The sequence below is a fragment of the Canis lupus genome, chromosome 19, assembly GCF_011100685.1.
Source record: "Canis lupus familiaris isolate Mischka breed German Shepherd chromosome 19, alternate assembly UU_Cfam_GSD_1.0, whole genome shotgun sequence".
Lineage (NCBI taxonomy): Eukaryota > Metazoa > Chordata > Mammalia > Carnivora > Canidae > Canis > Canis lupus.
Genome location: NC_049240.1, coordinates 42,141,439 through 42,158,288, shown reverse-complemented (window position 1 = coordinate 42,158,288; position 16,850 = coordinate 42,141,439). Strand labels below are relative to the sequence as shown.

The 16,850-nt window shown below is 35.3% G+C and overlaps 1 protein-coding gene across 2 annotated transcripts in view; it reads right to left on the bottom strand.

Annotated features, from left to right (window-relative positions):
• The window catches only part of HNMT (histamine N-methyltransferase), a 46,356-nt gene extending 29,590 nt beyond the window's left edge, over positions 1–16,766 (bottom strand). The window contains exons 1-3 of one of the 2 annotated variants that reach the window (XM_038565099.1): positions 16,419–16,766; positions 6,360–6,395; positions 4,549–4,601 (exon numbers count right to left, since the gene is read on the bottom strand). In XM_038565099.1, coding sequence (XP_038421027.1) covers positions 4,549–4,601; positions 6,360–6,395; positions 16,419–16,555 — 226 coding nt within the window. In that variant the 5' untranslated portion in view covers positions 16,556–16,766. The remainder of the gene's footprint in view (positions 1–4,548; positions 4,602–6,359; positions 6,396–16,418) is intronic. The other variant, XM_038565100.1, reaches the window with a different exon arrangement.
• Positions 16,767–16,850: the final 84 nt, after the last annotated feature.

Here is a 16,850-nt window from a genome sequence, read left to right as displayed (position 1 = left end):
TTCCCAGTCATTCCCAATTTGCTGATATAAACTGTTAGCTTACTCTGGACCACTGAAAAACATTAACCTTTGCTTCCTACCACCTCCTGGCTTTTAAATTTGACACACTGGCTCTTTCAGTTCCTGCCCTAATTATATTTGCTTCACTTCTATCCAATTAGTTTAGAAAATTAAACTTCTGTGTCACCTTAGCATGTCATTATGAACAGAGACAGAATGAATAATCTAAAAGATTAGATTTTCAAATAGCCGGTTATTACTTAGTATTTAATATCTCCTTTTCCAAGTCACTTATTAACTTTTATATTTGCTTCATACAATCTGTTGAACTGGACTAAAGTCAAGAGACCTGGCTTTTGTTCTGCCTTGGTGGTTCTCAGGCTTCTTTTCTGTAAAATGAGATGTTGATGGTTTCTAAACTCTTTTCTGTTTTCTAATCTTAGTAGGAACACTGATGTCTATATGTTGCAGAGCAAGAAAACCACCTAATTGTTCTCACCATATATGAGCAAAATTATTACCAAAAAGATGTCATGAGAGGGTTCACATTACCTGTATTTCATATGTGAGTTGCTTCAGTTGATTAGGAATTATCTATGGGGGGGGGGGGTTCCTGGGTGGCTCAACTGATTATGTGTCTGACTCTTGATTTCACCTCAACTCATGATCTCAGGGTCATGGAATTGAGCCCTGCATCAGGCTCTGTGCTTAGCAGAGAGTCTACCTGAGGATTTTCTTTCCCTCTCCTTCTATCCCTTCCCCCTGAAATAAATCAATACATTTTAAAAAATTATCTGTAAACCTATATACTATTATATATGTTATGGCAATTGAGTCAGTACACAAAAGGTTAATAAAAATAGACATAGAAAGCTGGATAAAATGAGATTATTTGAGTTATCTTGTCTAATCCTTATAAAACTTTCTGACATTTGAACATATGAATTGAACAGTATAGCAGATTCCTTTAAGCAGAGCCCCCAGAGCAAGGAGAACACATTACCCATTACTGCCTCCTGGAACATTTTTCTGGGCATAAATGCATGCACTGTAAATTACTACCATTCTCCTTTACCAAAAAGAATATGGATTTATTTTTTTTAAGATTTATTTATTTATTTATTTATGAGAGAGAGAGGGAGAGAGAGAGGCAGAGACACAGGAGGAGGGAGAAGCAGGCTCCATGCTGGGAGCCCAATGTGGGATTCGATCCCGGGACTCCAGGATCGTGCCATGAGCCAAAGGCAGGCGCCAAACTGCTGAGCCACCCAGGGATCCCACGGATTTCTTTTTATTTACGTACTGTGTAGCATAAAGACAATATTCATTAAACATCAAGTAATAATGAAACTCCATTGGGTGGTTTAATTTTAGGAAGTATCAGTACTGAGGATGAACCAAAAAGCATATTCTATGAGACTTAGAAGACAATGTAATTGTTCTCATTATCTGAAAGCAACTGCTAAAATGAATATGGTATAAGTACTCCAAGACCTTGAGTAAAACAATTCCAGTTGTTTCGTGTTTCATTAAAGTACAAACTCATGCAACACGACACAACTTTACACTTACCAGTTTGAGCTGTATAAAAGCTACATGATGTTTTTCATTAGATGTCCTCTTCTTCATTTTTGGGTTTACATATTTATTTCATACATTTTCCTAACATTAAACATATAATATATGGATAGCAGTGCTGTTTATCAATTGTATTTTATTGATGTGTTAGATCAAAGATCACATTAAAAAGTTTGCCATGAGTTTCCTTTCTTTTTGAAAGAACCCTAATAATTGTTCAGTTTCTGAACTGAATTGTCAGACACCTTTTTCAAAACTCTCATATTCTTTTTTAAATGGTGAAATCTCTCTCCACACAAACACCAACCTCTACAGAAAAGAAGCAGAAAACATAAAGGGTGCATTGGTAACCCCCTGCTCATGTTTCTGAGAAGAAATTCAAATAGGCTGACAAAGAACATGAACATTAAATGATAAAAGCAGCAATTTCATTTAGAGAAGTTTTTAGTTTGTTTGCTTTTGATTTGTTGTTGTTGTTGTTGTTGTAATGGGGAGAAGTGGTAGGTAGCACCATTATGAATGGAGAAAATATTTGCACCAAAGATGTGCAGATAATGATCTGCAGGTGTGGACAACCAGAAGGAGAGCATTTACAAGGTGAAACCAGAGAGGTCCATAAGCTAAGAAGGAAGTAGAACTTTGTAAAATATATTATGGGAGCTAAGTGCAAGTACTAGATAGGGCCAATGGCCTAATTTGCCATAGATTGGAGTTCAGTGACTGATTGGAAAGGATACTGAAGTCACAGGATAATGCAAAAACTCTCAGGCATGCTATAGATTATAAAACATGTGGGGAGACCATAAGGCAAAGATAGGGAGTTCCTCATTGTATAGTAATATATTGTTCTTCTTCACAGTGCTTGCTGTTAGGCAATAACAGGTTATCAGATAAGCAAGTCCCAGTTTGTATGTGAGCACCCAAACTGACTAAATAGGGTCCTATTATAAAGCACTGCTCTTTCATGCCAGGAATATGTAGACCTACGAATTTCAAATAAATCAATTTTGATTTCATGTAGCTTACTTATTTGAGCAGAGAATGCTAAGTATCTATAGCTTGAATTTCCCTTGGAGTTCTTCTTATATTTTTGATCAATTTCTCATGCAGAGTAACCTTAAAGGGCACCCATATTCTCTCCAAGGCAGAGCCTGTCATTAATACAATGTTAGGGCTCAGTCAGAAAAATTCCAAGTGTTGCTTCCTTTGTTTTGATAAGTTCTCTATATTAGTTACTATGTGCACCTTTATGTAAGGAATCACTGTGCAGGCCAAATGTTCCTTTCTCTAGATAGCTTATAAGCATCTGGATAAATTTACATTAGAAATTCAATTAACTTTATATTAAAAGGTCAATTAACTTGGCCATGATAGAGATTGTTTTTAATTACTTTTCCTTGTAGGGCTTCTCTTCTTGTCCAAGCACAAATGACACTATCAAATGATGGTCTCGTAGCTTGTTGGGTGCCTGAAACTCATATGTAAAACTCACTGGAAAGGGCAGTCTTGGTTGAATGAATTTACTTTTATGATTCTTAGGACTTGGAATATCAGTAAGCAATGATAGGATATTTTAGCTTAAACAATCTCTATATTATTCATGACAGTATCCTTCATTATTTGTCCTTTCTGGTTTCCGTTTTCTTGGTGGAAGATGATAATAAGTAAAAATTATTTTAAAGAGTTAGCCATCATTACATCATGTCACAGTATATTGTATGAAAAAAATGAACAAATGATTACATTAAAAACAAGTGATTCTATTCCATTAGAGAGCTCTTAGCTTTGTGTTCACATGGGTCACAATTTAACTTGTTCATATGTCATTAGATCCTTATACATAAGAAACCCAAGGCATTACCACTTGGCATTATAACTAAGCCATCACTCAGTCAAAAGAAAATAACGAAAGAAAGATACAAATATATAAGTAATATATTGACTATATCTTACATATTAATATTCTAACTCAGATCTTCAGATGACTAGCAATTTAAAAATAAAACAAACAGTACTCAGGAGTTTGATACCAGGTGCAATCTGCAGATTAAATTTTTTGTTTTATTTTTGAAGAAGGGACCAGCCTTTACCTTACAGGAGCAATAACAATGTGTTAAGCATGATATAAATGTTATCTATGTAGTTCTCACTACAACTCTATGAGATATAATTCATTGTTTCCATTTTACTGATGAGCAAACAGAAGTTTATGTTCTAGCCACGGTCACAAATTTTCACACTCTAATGGTAGAGTCAGAAACTACACCCACATCAATCTGCCTTTTCAGATTTCCTATTTTCTTCCTGGGTAAAAACACAGCTCTAAGAGTAGTGAGATCAATGAAGTGCTTATAAGAGTGGGCTTGGGAGTGTGTTGAATGTTTGGAGGGCAGTTTGGGAACTGAATCAGAGGAAGGGAATGGTTTGGGTCAGTGTAACTCAAAGAGTGGAGCCACAAGGATATAAATTAACTACGTCATTAAACATATTTTTCCCCCTTAGCGATAGTTTCTCAATGAAGGAGCTGTATACTGATTTACATTCTGGTACATGCTTCTTCCCTCCTCCTGGACAATGATAGTTTGCAAACCAGCAAGCAGTCCATAGACCACACTTCAGTGGCACATGCTTAAGGAATGTCATATGAAATTTTCCTTTACTGTGAAAACTTGAATCATTTTGGAAAAAAGTTACCCTCAAAATCACCATATATTTTTCCATTTATGAAAAAGTATTAAAAAGCCACTTCTTATCCATATTTCAGATACAAATAAAGGCTTAAGTCCTAAATGTTATAAAAGTATGGGGGCCCTTAATCTTAGTTGAAATGTTACTACTCTTACTAGTTTTAATAAGCTAATCTCTTCCAAGAGCAAAGAAAAATAGTTTTCTTAAAGAATGAACAATATTGCCATCAAACAGCATGATGTTTCAAATGAAATACAAATTTTAAAAATGTATTATTCATACCTGCACCTCCGCCAATGCTTAGAATCTTAATTTCTGATTTTCTATCACCAATCCTGAAAAAAAAAATTATGTAGTTTAAGAAAATTGTGCTATGTGCTTTGTAAAATCTGATTATCAAGTCTAGTTAAAGAGAACAAACTAAAATTTTAGTGAACAAAAACTAGGCCAACATGAAAGGTCACACTCATGTTAGTGGTTACACTGCTGTGTTTAGAAATCTTTAGAAAATAGTTCCACTCATTAATGGTTTTGAACTGGGAGACTTTTAGAAACAGCATTATAAACAGTTCAGAGATAGGAAATGCCATTTGTTTCATGATTAGAAAACAAGAACACAAAAAGTGGGCCTTTGAGTCTAGTGATCTAATAAGCCATTCATTAAAGATGGGAGAAAGGTTAAGGTGATTCATGCTGTATATCTGCCTTCCTTCTTTCTTGCTAACTTCCTTTCAATGAATACGTGTTTATTAAACATTTATTATACATCTATATTTAGCATTGGGGATATAAAAATGAATAAAACACTACTTTGCTCTCAAGTTAAAATGAGAGATAATAAACCCCAGTATTAAGAGAAGGTAAAGGTGGCAGAGTAGAAGAACCCTGAGCTCATCTCCTCCCACAGACACACTGAGACCACAATGACATATAATGCAACTCACCTGAAAACAACCTGAAGACTAGCAGAACAGATTTTCCACAGCTAAAGACAGAGCCATATCAAGAAGAGTAGGAAAGATAGAGATGTAGTAGGAACCAAAGCCCCAGCATGGCAATTATAGGCTGGAAGGATATTAGAGGCATGGAGATCCTGCCTAAGAGGTGAGGGGATGAAGCCCCATCTGAGGCACCCTCTGTCATAGGAACCTGTACCAGGAAGACAAGCCTTCATAACATCTGGCTTTGAAAATCAGCAGGAACAAACTCTGGAGAGCCAAGCCACAGGAAACTGAGACTCTGTTCTTAAAAGGCCAGCACACTATATCACTCCATCAGAGACCCAGTACAGAAACAGAAGTCTGAAAAGTACCTGGACATATAGGGAGGAAATTTATTGACTTTTTGCACTGGAGGGGCAGGGATCTAAGAAGCTTTCTACAGGAATGGAAATCCTGGAAAACATCATTTTTCTTGCCCTTTTTCAGTCCAGCTAGCTGGATGCTGGTAGGAGCCAATGTTGACACTCTCCATCTACCACTTGCTCTTCTCAGCATGCCTCTGCAGACATACCCCAGCAGGCAGTGCTCCAAAGCAGCATCTATACCACCACACCCAGAAGACAGTGCTATCTGGAACCAGTGCCCCTTTAAAGTGATTTCTACACTGAGGATACTAAAGGGTAGCCCTAGCCATCAGTATACCTGCAGTAATTCTGGCTGGGCATTTCTGCCAGCTGTGTTGGGAGCTCACACCACTGACCAGCAAGCTCATAGAGGCTATAGCTTGTTCTTTCAGCTAGCCAGGCTGTGGGCCATCTCCACCCATAGTGTCCATAGCAGTTGCATCCTGGTCACACCAGGAGGGCACATATGGCCTACACAGGGGACACTCCTGGAGCACCTGGTCCTGGTAAAAGGAGACATTTTTGGCATTACTGGGCTCCACAGGATGCTTTCTACATAAGACCACTACTTTCAAGACTATAAGACCAACTAATGCAAAGAAATAAACAGAGTCAGATAAAATTAAAAGACACAGGAATATGGTCAAAACAAAAGAACAAGACAGAACATCAGAAAAAGAACTAAATAAAACAGTTAAGCAAGGTACCTGATGAAAAAAATGAGAGTAATGTTTATAAAGATGCTCACCAGATTTGGAAGAAGAGTGGATGAACTCCATGAGAACTTCAGTGAAGAGACATAAAATGTAAAATAAAAAACATCAGAGCTGATGAATACAATAACTAAAATGAAAAATATAGTAGAGGAAATCAACAGCACGTTAGAGGATGCAGAAGAAAAGATCAGCAATCTTAAGTCAGGATAGTGAAAAGCACCCAAGCTGAAAAGCAAAAAGAATTTTCAAAAAATGAGGATAAATTAAGGGACTAATATATATCAAGTGTACTAACATTTGTATTACAGGAGTGCCAGAAGGAAAAGAAGGGACAGAAAACTTACTTGAAGAAATAATTGCTGAAAATTTCAACAACCTGTAGGAGGAAACATTTCCAGGAGTCACAGAGAGCCCCAAACAAGATGAATCAGAGGCGATCTATACCAAGATGCATAATAATTAAAATGCCAAAAATGAAAGATAATATGAAAATCCTAAAAGCAGCAAGAGAAAAGAAAACAGTTATGTAAGAGGAAATCCAAAGGCTATAAAACTGATTTGTCACCAGAAACTTTCTAGGCCAGAAAGTAGTGAAATTATATATTCAAAGTGCTGAAGGAAAAAAACAAACAAACAAACAAACAAACCTACAATCAAGAGTATTCTACCTACAATATTAACATTTAGAATAGAAAGGAGAGATAGTTTCCCAGAAAAACAGAAATTAAAGGAGTTCATCACCACTAAGCTAGACTCACAAGAAATGTTAAAGGGACTTATGTACATGGAAAAGACAAAGTCATAAGTAAAAGTAAGAAAATTAGGAAAGGAAAAAAGTGACATCATATACATAAAACAGAGGGGGAGGTAAAAAATGTTTTTATTTTAGAATGTGTTTGAACTTGAGCAACTATAAACTTAATATAGACTGCTATATACATAGGATACTATATAGGAACCTCATAGTAACCACAAACCAAGAACCTATAATAGATACACAAAAAATAAAGAGAAAGGAATCCAAGCATTACACTGAAGAAAGTAATTAAATCACATGGCAATAAAGCTAGAGGAAAAGAAAAGAGAGAAGAACTACAAAAACAATTATTAATAATTGTAAATATTAAAAAAAATAATTGTAAATATCTATTCACCCAATATATAGGCACCTAAATATATAGAGCAAATGTTTTCAGACATAAAGAAGTTAACAGTAATACAATAATAGTAGGGAACTTTACATCCCATTTACATCAACGGATAGATCATCCTGGCAGAAAATTAATAAGCAAATAGTGGCTTTGAAAAACACGTTAGATCAGATGGACTTAACAGATATACACAGAACATTCCATTCAAAATCAGTAGAATACACATTTTTTTCCAGTGCACATGGACATTCTCTAAGATGGATCATGTTAGGCTGTAAAATTTGTATCAATAAACTTAACTGAAATTATATCAAACATCTTTTTTTATCGCAACAATATGAAACTAGATATCAATTACAAGAAAAAAATGGGGGAAAAAAACCATGGAGGCTAAACAGCATGCCACTAAAAATCCAATGGGTCAACTAAAAAAATCAAAGAAGAAACAACAACAACAACAAAAAAAAAAAAAACAGGAAACAAATAAAAATGGAAACCACCAGTAAAAATGTTTGGGATGCGATACATGCAATTTTAAGAGGGAAATTTATAGTGATACAGGTCTACCTAAGAAACAACAAAAATCTCAAATAATCTAATTATATACCTAAAAGACTGGAAAAAAGAATAAATGAAATTCAAAGTTAGGAGAAGGAAGTCAGTCATAAAGATCAGAGAGGAAATAACTAGATGAAATAAAGACTTAAAAAACAATAGGAAATATCAGTGAAATGAAGAGCTGGTTCTTTGAAAAGAAACAATTCATAAACCTTTAGTCATATTCATTAAGAAAAGCAGAGAGAGGACTCAAAATTGGAAATGAAAGAGAAGTTAAAACTGACACCATAGAAATACAAAGGCTTATAAGAAACTACTATGAAAAATTATATACTAACAAATTATATACTGAGAAATAGAAGAAATGGATAAATTCCTACAAAAATACATTCTCCTACAACTGAATCCAGAATAAATAGAAAAATCTGAATAGGCAGATTACTATTGATAAAATTGAATCAATAATCAAAAAACTTCCAATAAACAAAATTCCAGGACCAGATGGATTCACAGGAGAACTCTACCAAACATTTAAAAAAGAGTTAATACCTATTTTTCCCAAACTATTCCAAAAAACAGAAGAGGAAGTAACACTTCCAAATTCATTCTATGGTGCCAGCATTACTCTGATACCAAAACCAGATAAAGATACAAAAAAAAAAAAAATTACAGGGATGCCTGGGTGGCTCAGCAGTTGAGCATCTGCCTTTGGCTCAGGGCGTGATCCTGGTCCTGGGATCAAGTTCCACATCGGGCTCCCTCCGAGGAGCCTGCTCTTCCTCTGTCTATGTCTCTGTCTCTCGTGAATAAATAAACAAAGTCGTTTAAAAATATTACAGACCAATATCCAACATAGATGCGTAAATTCTCAATGAAATATTAGAAACCAAATTCAACAACACATTAAAAGGATCATTCACCATAATCAGGTAGGATTTATTCTGGGATACAAGGATGATTCAATATCTGCTAATCAATCAATGTGATATACCACATTAACAAAATGAAGGACAAAAATCATATGATCATGTCATTAGATGTAAAAAAGCATTTGACAAAATTGAACATCTACAGAATGGGCTTAGAGGGAATATACCTTAATATAACAAAGGCCAAATAGGAAAAGCCAAACCCACAGCTTGCATCATACTCCTGTGAAAAGCTTTTCCTCTAAGGTCAGGAACAAGACAAGGATGTCCACTCTTACCACTTTAGTTCAACATAGTACTGAAATCCTAGCCAAAGCAATCAGGTAAGAAAAAGAAAAAAAAGGTGTCCAAATTGGTAAGGAAACTGTCACTATTCATAGAAGACATGATTCTATATGTATAAAACCCTAAAGACTCACTATTCATAGAAGACATGATTCTATATGTATAAAACCCTAAAGACTCACTAAAAAACCGTTAGATGTATAAAATCTATTCAGTAAAGTTGCCGGATCCAAAATTAATATACAAAAATCTGTTCCATTTCTGTACACTAGTAAAAAATCTAACAGAGAAATCAAGAAAGCAATCTCATTTACAACTGCATTAAGAAAAATAAAATACCTTGGAATAAATAAAAATAAGGCGGTAAAAGGCCTATCCTCTGTAAACTATAAAACTGATGAAAGAAATTAAAGGAACAAAAATAAATGAAAATCTATACCATGCTTATGAATTGGAAGAATTAATACTGTTAAAATTTCCATACAACCCAAAGCAATCAATAGATTTAATTAATTTATATCAAAATACCAATAGTGTTTGTCACAGAACTAGAACAAATTATCCTAAAATCTTTTATGGAACCACAAAAGACTTCAAATAGCCCAAGCAATCTTGAGACAAAAAGAACAAAGCTAGAGTTATCTCAATCCCAGATTTCAAACTATATTACAAAGTGGGAGTAATCAAAAACGTAAGGTACTGGCACAAAAACAGACACATAGATCAATGAACAGAATAGTAAGCCCCAAAATAAACCCAAGCTTATACTGTCAATTAATCTATGACAAAGGAGTCAAGAATATTTAATGAGGGGGTGCCAGGTGGCTTACAGTTAAGCATTTGACTCTTGGTTTCAGCTTTGGTCATAATCTCATGGGTTGTGATATTGAGCCCCATGTTGGGTTCCACTGTCAGCAAAGAGCCTGCTTGAAATATTCTCTCCCTCTGCCCCTCTCTCTACTTGCTCATGCTCTCTCTCTCGAAAACAAATCTTAAAACAAGCCAAAAAAAAAAAAAATAAAGAATACAAAATGAGAAAAAGACAGTCTCTTCAATAAATGGTGCTGGCAAAACTGGATAACTACATGCAAAAGAATGAAACTGGCCCACATTCTCAAACCATAAATAAGACCTGAATGTGAGACAGGAAACCATAAAAATCCTAAAAGCAAACATAGATAATAAACTCTTGGACATGAGCCTTAGCAAGATATTTTTGGATCTGTCTCCTCAAGCAAGGGAAACAAAGACAAAAATAAACAGCTGAGACTACATGAAACTAAAAGGCTTTTTCATGGCAAAGGAAACCACAACAAAACAAAAGACAACCTAATAAATGGGAATAGATATGTGCAAATGATATATCCAATAAAGGGTTAACATCTAAGATGTATAAAGAACTCCTACAACTCAACTCAACACACACACACACACACACAGTAAAAAAGAAAATAAAATCCAATTAAAAATGGGCAGAGGACCTGAATAGACATTTTCCCCAAGAGAACATACAGATGACCAACAGACACATGAAAAGATAGTCAACATCACTAAATGGACAATGCAAATGAAAACCACAATGAGATATTACTTCACACCAGTCATGATAGGTAGTATTAAGAAGATAAAAAATAGCAAGTGTTGGTGATGGTGCAGAGAAAGGGGGTCTCTGGTGTACTTTTGGTGAGAATGTAAATTGGTGCAGCCCATATGGAAAACAGTGGAAACAGTATGGAAAACAGGTTCCTAAAAAATTAAGAATGGAAATACCACACAATCCAGCAATTCCACTTTTGAATATTTACCCAGAGAATAAGAACATAAGATATATGCTTAAACAAAAAGATACATGCCCCCCCAAAAAAAGATACATGCTCCCCTATGTTTATTGAACCATTATTTATGATAGCAAGATATAGAAGCAACCTAAGTGTGAATGGATGAATGGAGAAAGATGTGATATACATACACAATGGAATATTACTCTCACAAAAAAAATGAGATCTTGCCACTTGTGACAACATGGATGGAGTTAGAGAACATTATTTTAAGTGAAATAAGTCAGACAGAGTAAGATAAATGCCATATGATTTCACAAATATGTCAGATCTAAAAAACAAAACTATCATCAACAACAACAAAAACAGAGACAGATTCATAAATACAGAAAACTGGTGGCTGCCAGAGGGAGGAGGGTGAGGCAATGGGTGAAATAAGCATAGGAGTTTAAAGGGTACAAACATCCAGTTATAAAATAAATAAGCTATGGGGATGTATATACAAGATAAGGAATATAGCGAATAATGCTGTAATATTGTATGGTGATAAAACAATAACTACACTTATTGTGGTGAGCATTTTGTAGTGTATATGATTGTGGAATCACTATGTTTTACACCTGAAACTATATTGTATATCAAATTTATCAAAATATTAAAAAAATAGAGACCAGTATTATGGTTCTAGCACTAGAAATGGAATGGGATTGATGGACTGGGAGGTAACAGTAGGATTTGCTTCTGATTGATGTTAATAAAGGGGGGGAGAGTATTAGAAAAAGGAGTGCACAATGAGTGACTAACTTCCAATTTCGATGACTGCATAAAGTATGGAGAGAAAAAGGAAGCTGGATAATATACTTTGATGGCAGGTGTGTGTTTTGTCAGGGTGTGTTTTGTTTTGTCTTTTTTTTTTAAATAAATCTGAATTCTACAGACATTTGGATATGCAAGATTTAAGTTGAGTGGGAGATAGATCAGGGTCAATTATGTATTCTGGAGAATTAGTATCATAAAGTTATAATCAAAACTAGGAGACTAGATTCTATCACCCAAGCATATTGCAAAGAGTTAGATGAGCAGTGGGAAGATGATGCAATGCCAAGTTTTAAAAGTCACTGGATTATGAGGAACACGCAAAGGGGACAAAGAGGAAAACAGCAGAGCTCAGAGAGACAGAATTAGAGAAAGAGAAAGCCATTAGTAGCAGAGTGTACTACCAAAAAATAAAGGAGGAATCATCTTCATTGAATTTGAATATGAATATGTTTGATAATAGTTTTAAAGGATAGCTGAGTGCAGAAGTCAGATGGCAGGGGGATTAAAACTGAATAAAGAGGAAGAAGATCTAGAGATTGTTGGAATAGAATGAAAGAGAAGGGAAAGCAGAAACAGGAACTGAAAGAGTGGTGTTTGTTTATTTGAATTTTAGCTTTTTTTTTTTTTTCCTTTTGAAATGAAAAAGCCTGTACAGAGTAGCAGAACAAAGACAGAGATAGAAGCAAAGTTCTTACAGAAACTGGAAAGGATAGAGTCAAGGAAACATATAAATGAGTTGAGTTGCCTTTCTTAGTTCTAATTTTCTTCCCACTCATAATCATACACCCATCCCTATCTATGCTCTTGGTTAATTCTTAAAACTGCTTTTATATTTGTAGATAGCATAGTGAAGCTATGGAGCGCAGCACCAAGATTGAAATCCCAGCCTACCAATATATTACCTTAAGCAAGTTATTTAATTTCTCTGCATCTTTATTACCTATGAAATAGGATAATAATATCACCTACTAGATAGAATTGTAATAATAGTATCTAGTTTAAGGAAGAGTTGTGGGGATCAAATTATTTAATTCATGTATATCTCTTAGAAATGTGTCTGCATATGACAAGCACTCAACATATGTTAGCAATTATTATTATGTCAGCCACAGCTAAGTGATTTGACTCTTTGAATCTTCACAATTCTTCTATGAATTAGACACTGTTATGATCCCATTTCATATATTATGATTAAGAATTATTGAAAATTTACTATTTTCTAGTCAACGATCTAAATGTGTTACATATAACAACAAACTTTATTATGTATGGCTATATACTGGAACTCTCTCCATCCCACTCTTCACTTCCAGATGGGGATTTTTTCCCCCAGGGAAACAAACCATCTTGGTGCATAAACTTCTAATTTTGACATCTGAGAATCTCCTAACAAACAGCTAAACCCACATCCAATTGCTACAGTGACTCACACACTCAATAACCTTCACTTATATACACAAAGAGGATCTGAACACCTTTTTTGTGTTTCATTATTGATTGGATGAACAATCAAATCATACCAGGTAGCTAGGGTGCTCTCCTAACCTGAGAAAGACCTAAAGAAACAGAAAAAGAACACTCAGAAGAAACATGCAGAAAGCAGAGGAAAATTTTATAATAGATAAAAAAGATATTACATCTGTGAAAGATGAACAAGATGCTATAAAAAATCCTAAAAATTAAAAATATAATAGTAAAAAAATAATATAAAGGCCATAAGATAAAATTGTAGAACTTAGATATATATGAAAATTAGAGAATTAATTCGAAAGGTCTGGTGTTTGATGAATAGAAATTCCAGAAAGAGAAAAACAGAAGGAAGGGATGATAAAATAGTACCAAAGTTTTCCTGAACTGAAAGGTCTGAATCTTGATTGAAATGGCCCAGGGGACTACACACAAAAATATGTGAAAAAGTCCCTTATCACAATTCATCTTAAATTTCAGAATACTAGATAGAACATCCTTAAAGCTTCTAAGTAGGGAAAGCAAAAACAAAACCACAAAAACAAACAAACAAAAAAGATCACAAATGAAACATGAGCAATTTGAAGGACAAGGGATTTCTTAGAAACTCTAATTGCTAAAAGACAATGGAAAAATACCTTTAAATTTCTGATATCATTTCAGGATAGAAATTACTACCTAATAAAAATGACCATAGATTGAAGGCACTCTTAAACATGCAAAATCTCAAAAAAGTTTACTTTTCATGCACTCTTTCTTGGGAAGCTCTTTTAAAAATATTTTTTATTTATTTATTCATGAGAGACACAGAGAGAAGGGCAGGGACATAGTCAGGGAGAGAAGCAGGCTCCCCATGGGGAGCCCGACACAGGATTCAATCCTGGGACTCCATCCTGGGGTCCCATCCCAGAATCACACCCTGAGCCAAAGGCAGATGCTCAAGTGCTGAGCCATGCAGGTGTCCCTCCTGGGGAGTCCGTTAAGGGGAAGGAGAATAAAAAGAAGAAGGAGAAGTAGAAGTAGAAGAAAGAGAGGAAAGACAAAAGAAGAAGAGGAAGAAAAGTCTAAAGAAACCGAGAAAGCAATAACATGAGATCCAGAATCAGGGAATCCAATACTGCAGAGAGGGAAGAGAATTTCTAGAAGTTGAAATAAATTCTCTTATCAATAATTGTATAGCAAAATAATAATTAATAATAATAATAATAATAATAATAATAATAATTGTGTAGCAGACCACCAACAAATCACCGCAGACTAGAAAAGATGGACAGAGAGCTCCAGAAAAGATGTACCCATGGGAAGAAATTGACAGATGACTTGATCTGTTGGACTATGTTGAGAGGAGATTAATACTTCTGATTGGGGCACAAGTAGTGATAGGTATAAGGAAAACTAAGAAAAGAAACTAAAATCAAAACAATAGTTAACTCTAGGAAAAACAAAAAGTACCAGAAAGGAAATGTGAATGTAGCATATAACACATCATTCAATTATGTATATTATGTACACCGGCAAAATGATAAAAACATTCAAATTATTGAACCCAAAATTTTGACATAAATACGCTGACATGATAGGGGAAGAAATGTACATGCTTATTTAGCTATTTTAATACAGTAAATTAAGAAAGAGAAGAATAACATGTTATTTAGAATTAGGAAAGAAAATTTCATAAGAAGCAACCAAAATATTTCAGAATGTTAAAACTGGTTGCTTCTAAAGAGTAGGAGTCAGTGATGGGATTGAATCGGGCTAGGAGCCCAGGGCATTTGCAGGGCAATGCAAATTTGGTTATTCCTTTGAAAGTTCTTCAGTCTTTCACAAATTCTACAATTGATATTTCCAACCAGATTGTGTACACCATGAAGGAGGGGTCATCATTCATTATGTTATATGCATCCATGATGCCTCTTCGAACCACTGATGACTGAAGAAAACCAAGGGTCTGGATAAGCTACAGACATGAACACAGACCTTTAATACTGCAAAAGACCCAAAGAAGTAAATTACTAGTTCCTAGATAAGAAGTTATCTATATTTGCTGTATGCTTTGATTTTTGGCATCATTGTTTCATTACTTACTAATTATTAATAAATTATATAACACTCTATTTTTTAAAAATTAAGAAACTAACCATGAAAAATAGAAAAGGAAATAGAATTCCATACACATCCAACAATGCCTGCTTTCATCAGTCAGAGGTACTGTACTGGTGAAAGAATTTCAGGCCTACAATAGAGAAATCCAGCAAAAGATAAAATATCAGTTTTCTTTGCTGTTGTAAATTGGATCCACAGTCAGTCATTTCTTCCCAGTTTTCTATCATTATTTCCTGAAGCAGAGTAAGTTACAGCAATCCACCCCTAGATAGGTGATTTGATTATCTTTAGCATGTGGAATCTTTTACTCTCATAATGCTTATCAGCTCTGGCACAAATTGAACACATTAATCACCAAAAAAAAAAAAAAAGTCTGCAAGAAGGATAGGAACTAGTGAGTTTCACTGATAATGGGAAAATGCTGCTTTTTTTTTTTTTTAAAGAACCACATTGCTAATATTAAGTTGAAAGGAAAAGACTATTTTTTTTTTGAAAGCGATAACTATAAGGATGGATAAGGAAATGAATTTAGATGGATATTAGGAAAACTGAGAAGCACCCACCCCTCAATCCTCAGGAACAAACAGTAGTTGGCACTTATTTATATTTTATTCTAATGACAAGGCGACTAGACTCCGCGTTTGGGACTTTTTTGAGGCGTACAATCTGGAGGGCTGAAAAATCTGAGCTCAAAGATTGGTATCTTTTCCCAAATGAACATGGATGTGTGCCTTCAAATGGTTAACGCTTATCTCCGCGCAGCTGGAAACGCTGCACGAATCTGAGCCTTTGAACGTGGGAAGCTGGCGTCTCACTAAAGCACCCGGGAGAAGGGGCGCAGGGGGGCGAGCAGGGGGGTGAGCAGGGGGCGGGGGGGGGGGGCGCTGCTGTCTGAAGCTCCTTAGCCGGGGCCCAGCCTGCAGGGTTGGGCTCCCCCATCTATCACTGAGCACAAGCGGCCGGAGGCTTGTCTCTTGGACAAAAACGTCCTTTTTTGTTACCTTGCTGTTATGCCTGGCAGCTTCTTGTCCACGAATTCCTGCATGCACTGGTGTTCCGTGGAACTGTTGAGAAACCTCCGGAAAGATTCAACGTATCTGTTGTGGTCAGAAAACAAGCTCCTCATGGAAGATGCCATGTTTGGTTTTCTGATGGAAGACAGAGAAGGAAGGAAGTTTTAACTTCCCCTCCTTTTCTTCCCAGTTCCCTATTTTTTTTTTCTCCTGACTGCCACCAATCCTATCCTCTCTCCCCTTGCACACACAGAAAGAAAGAAAGAAAGAAAGAAAGAAAGAAAGAAAGAAAGAAAGAAAGAAAGACAAGAAACAAAAACCCTGCTTTGAATTTATCAGTCACTCAAGGCTGGTGTGCAAATCTCATTATTACGTCAGTCATTTGTACAGGACTTTGCGCTGCTACTTTAACCCCTACGG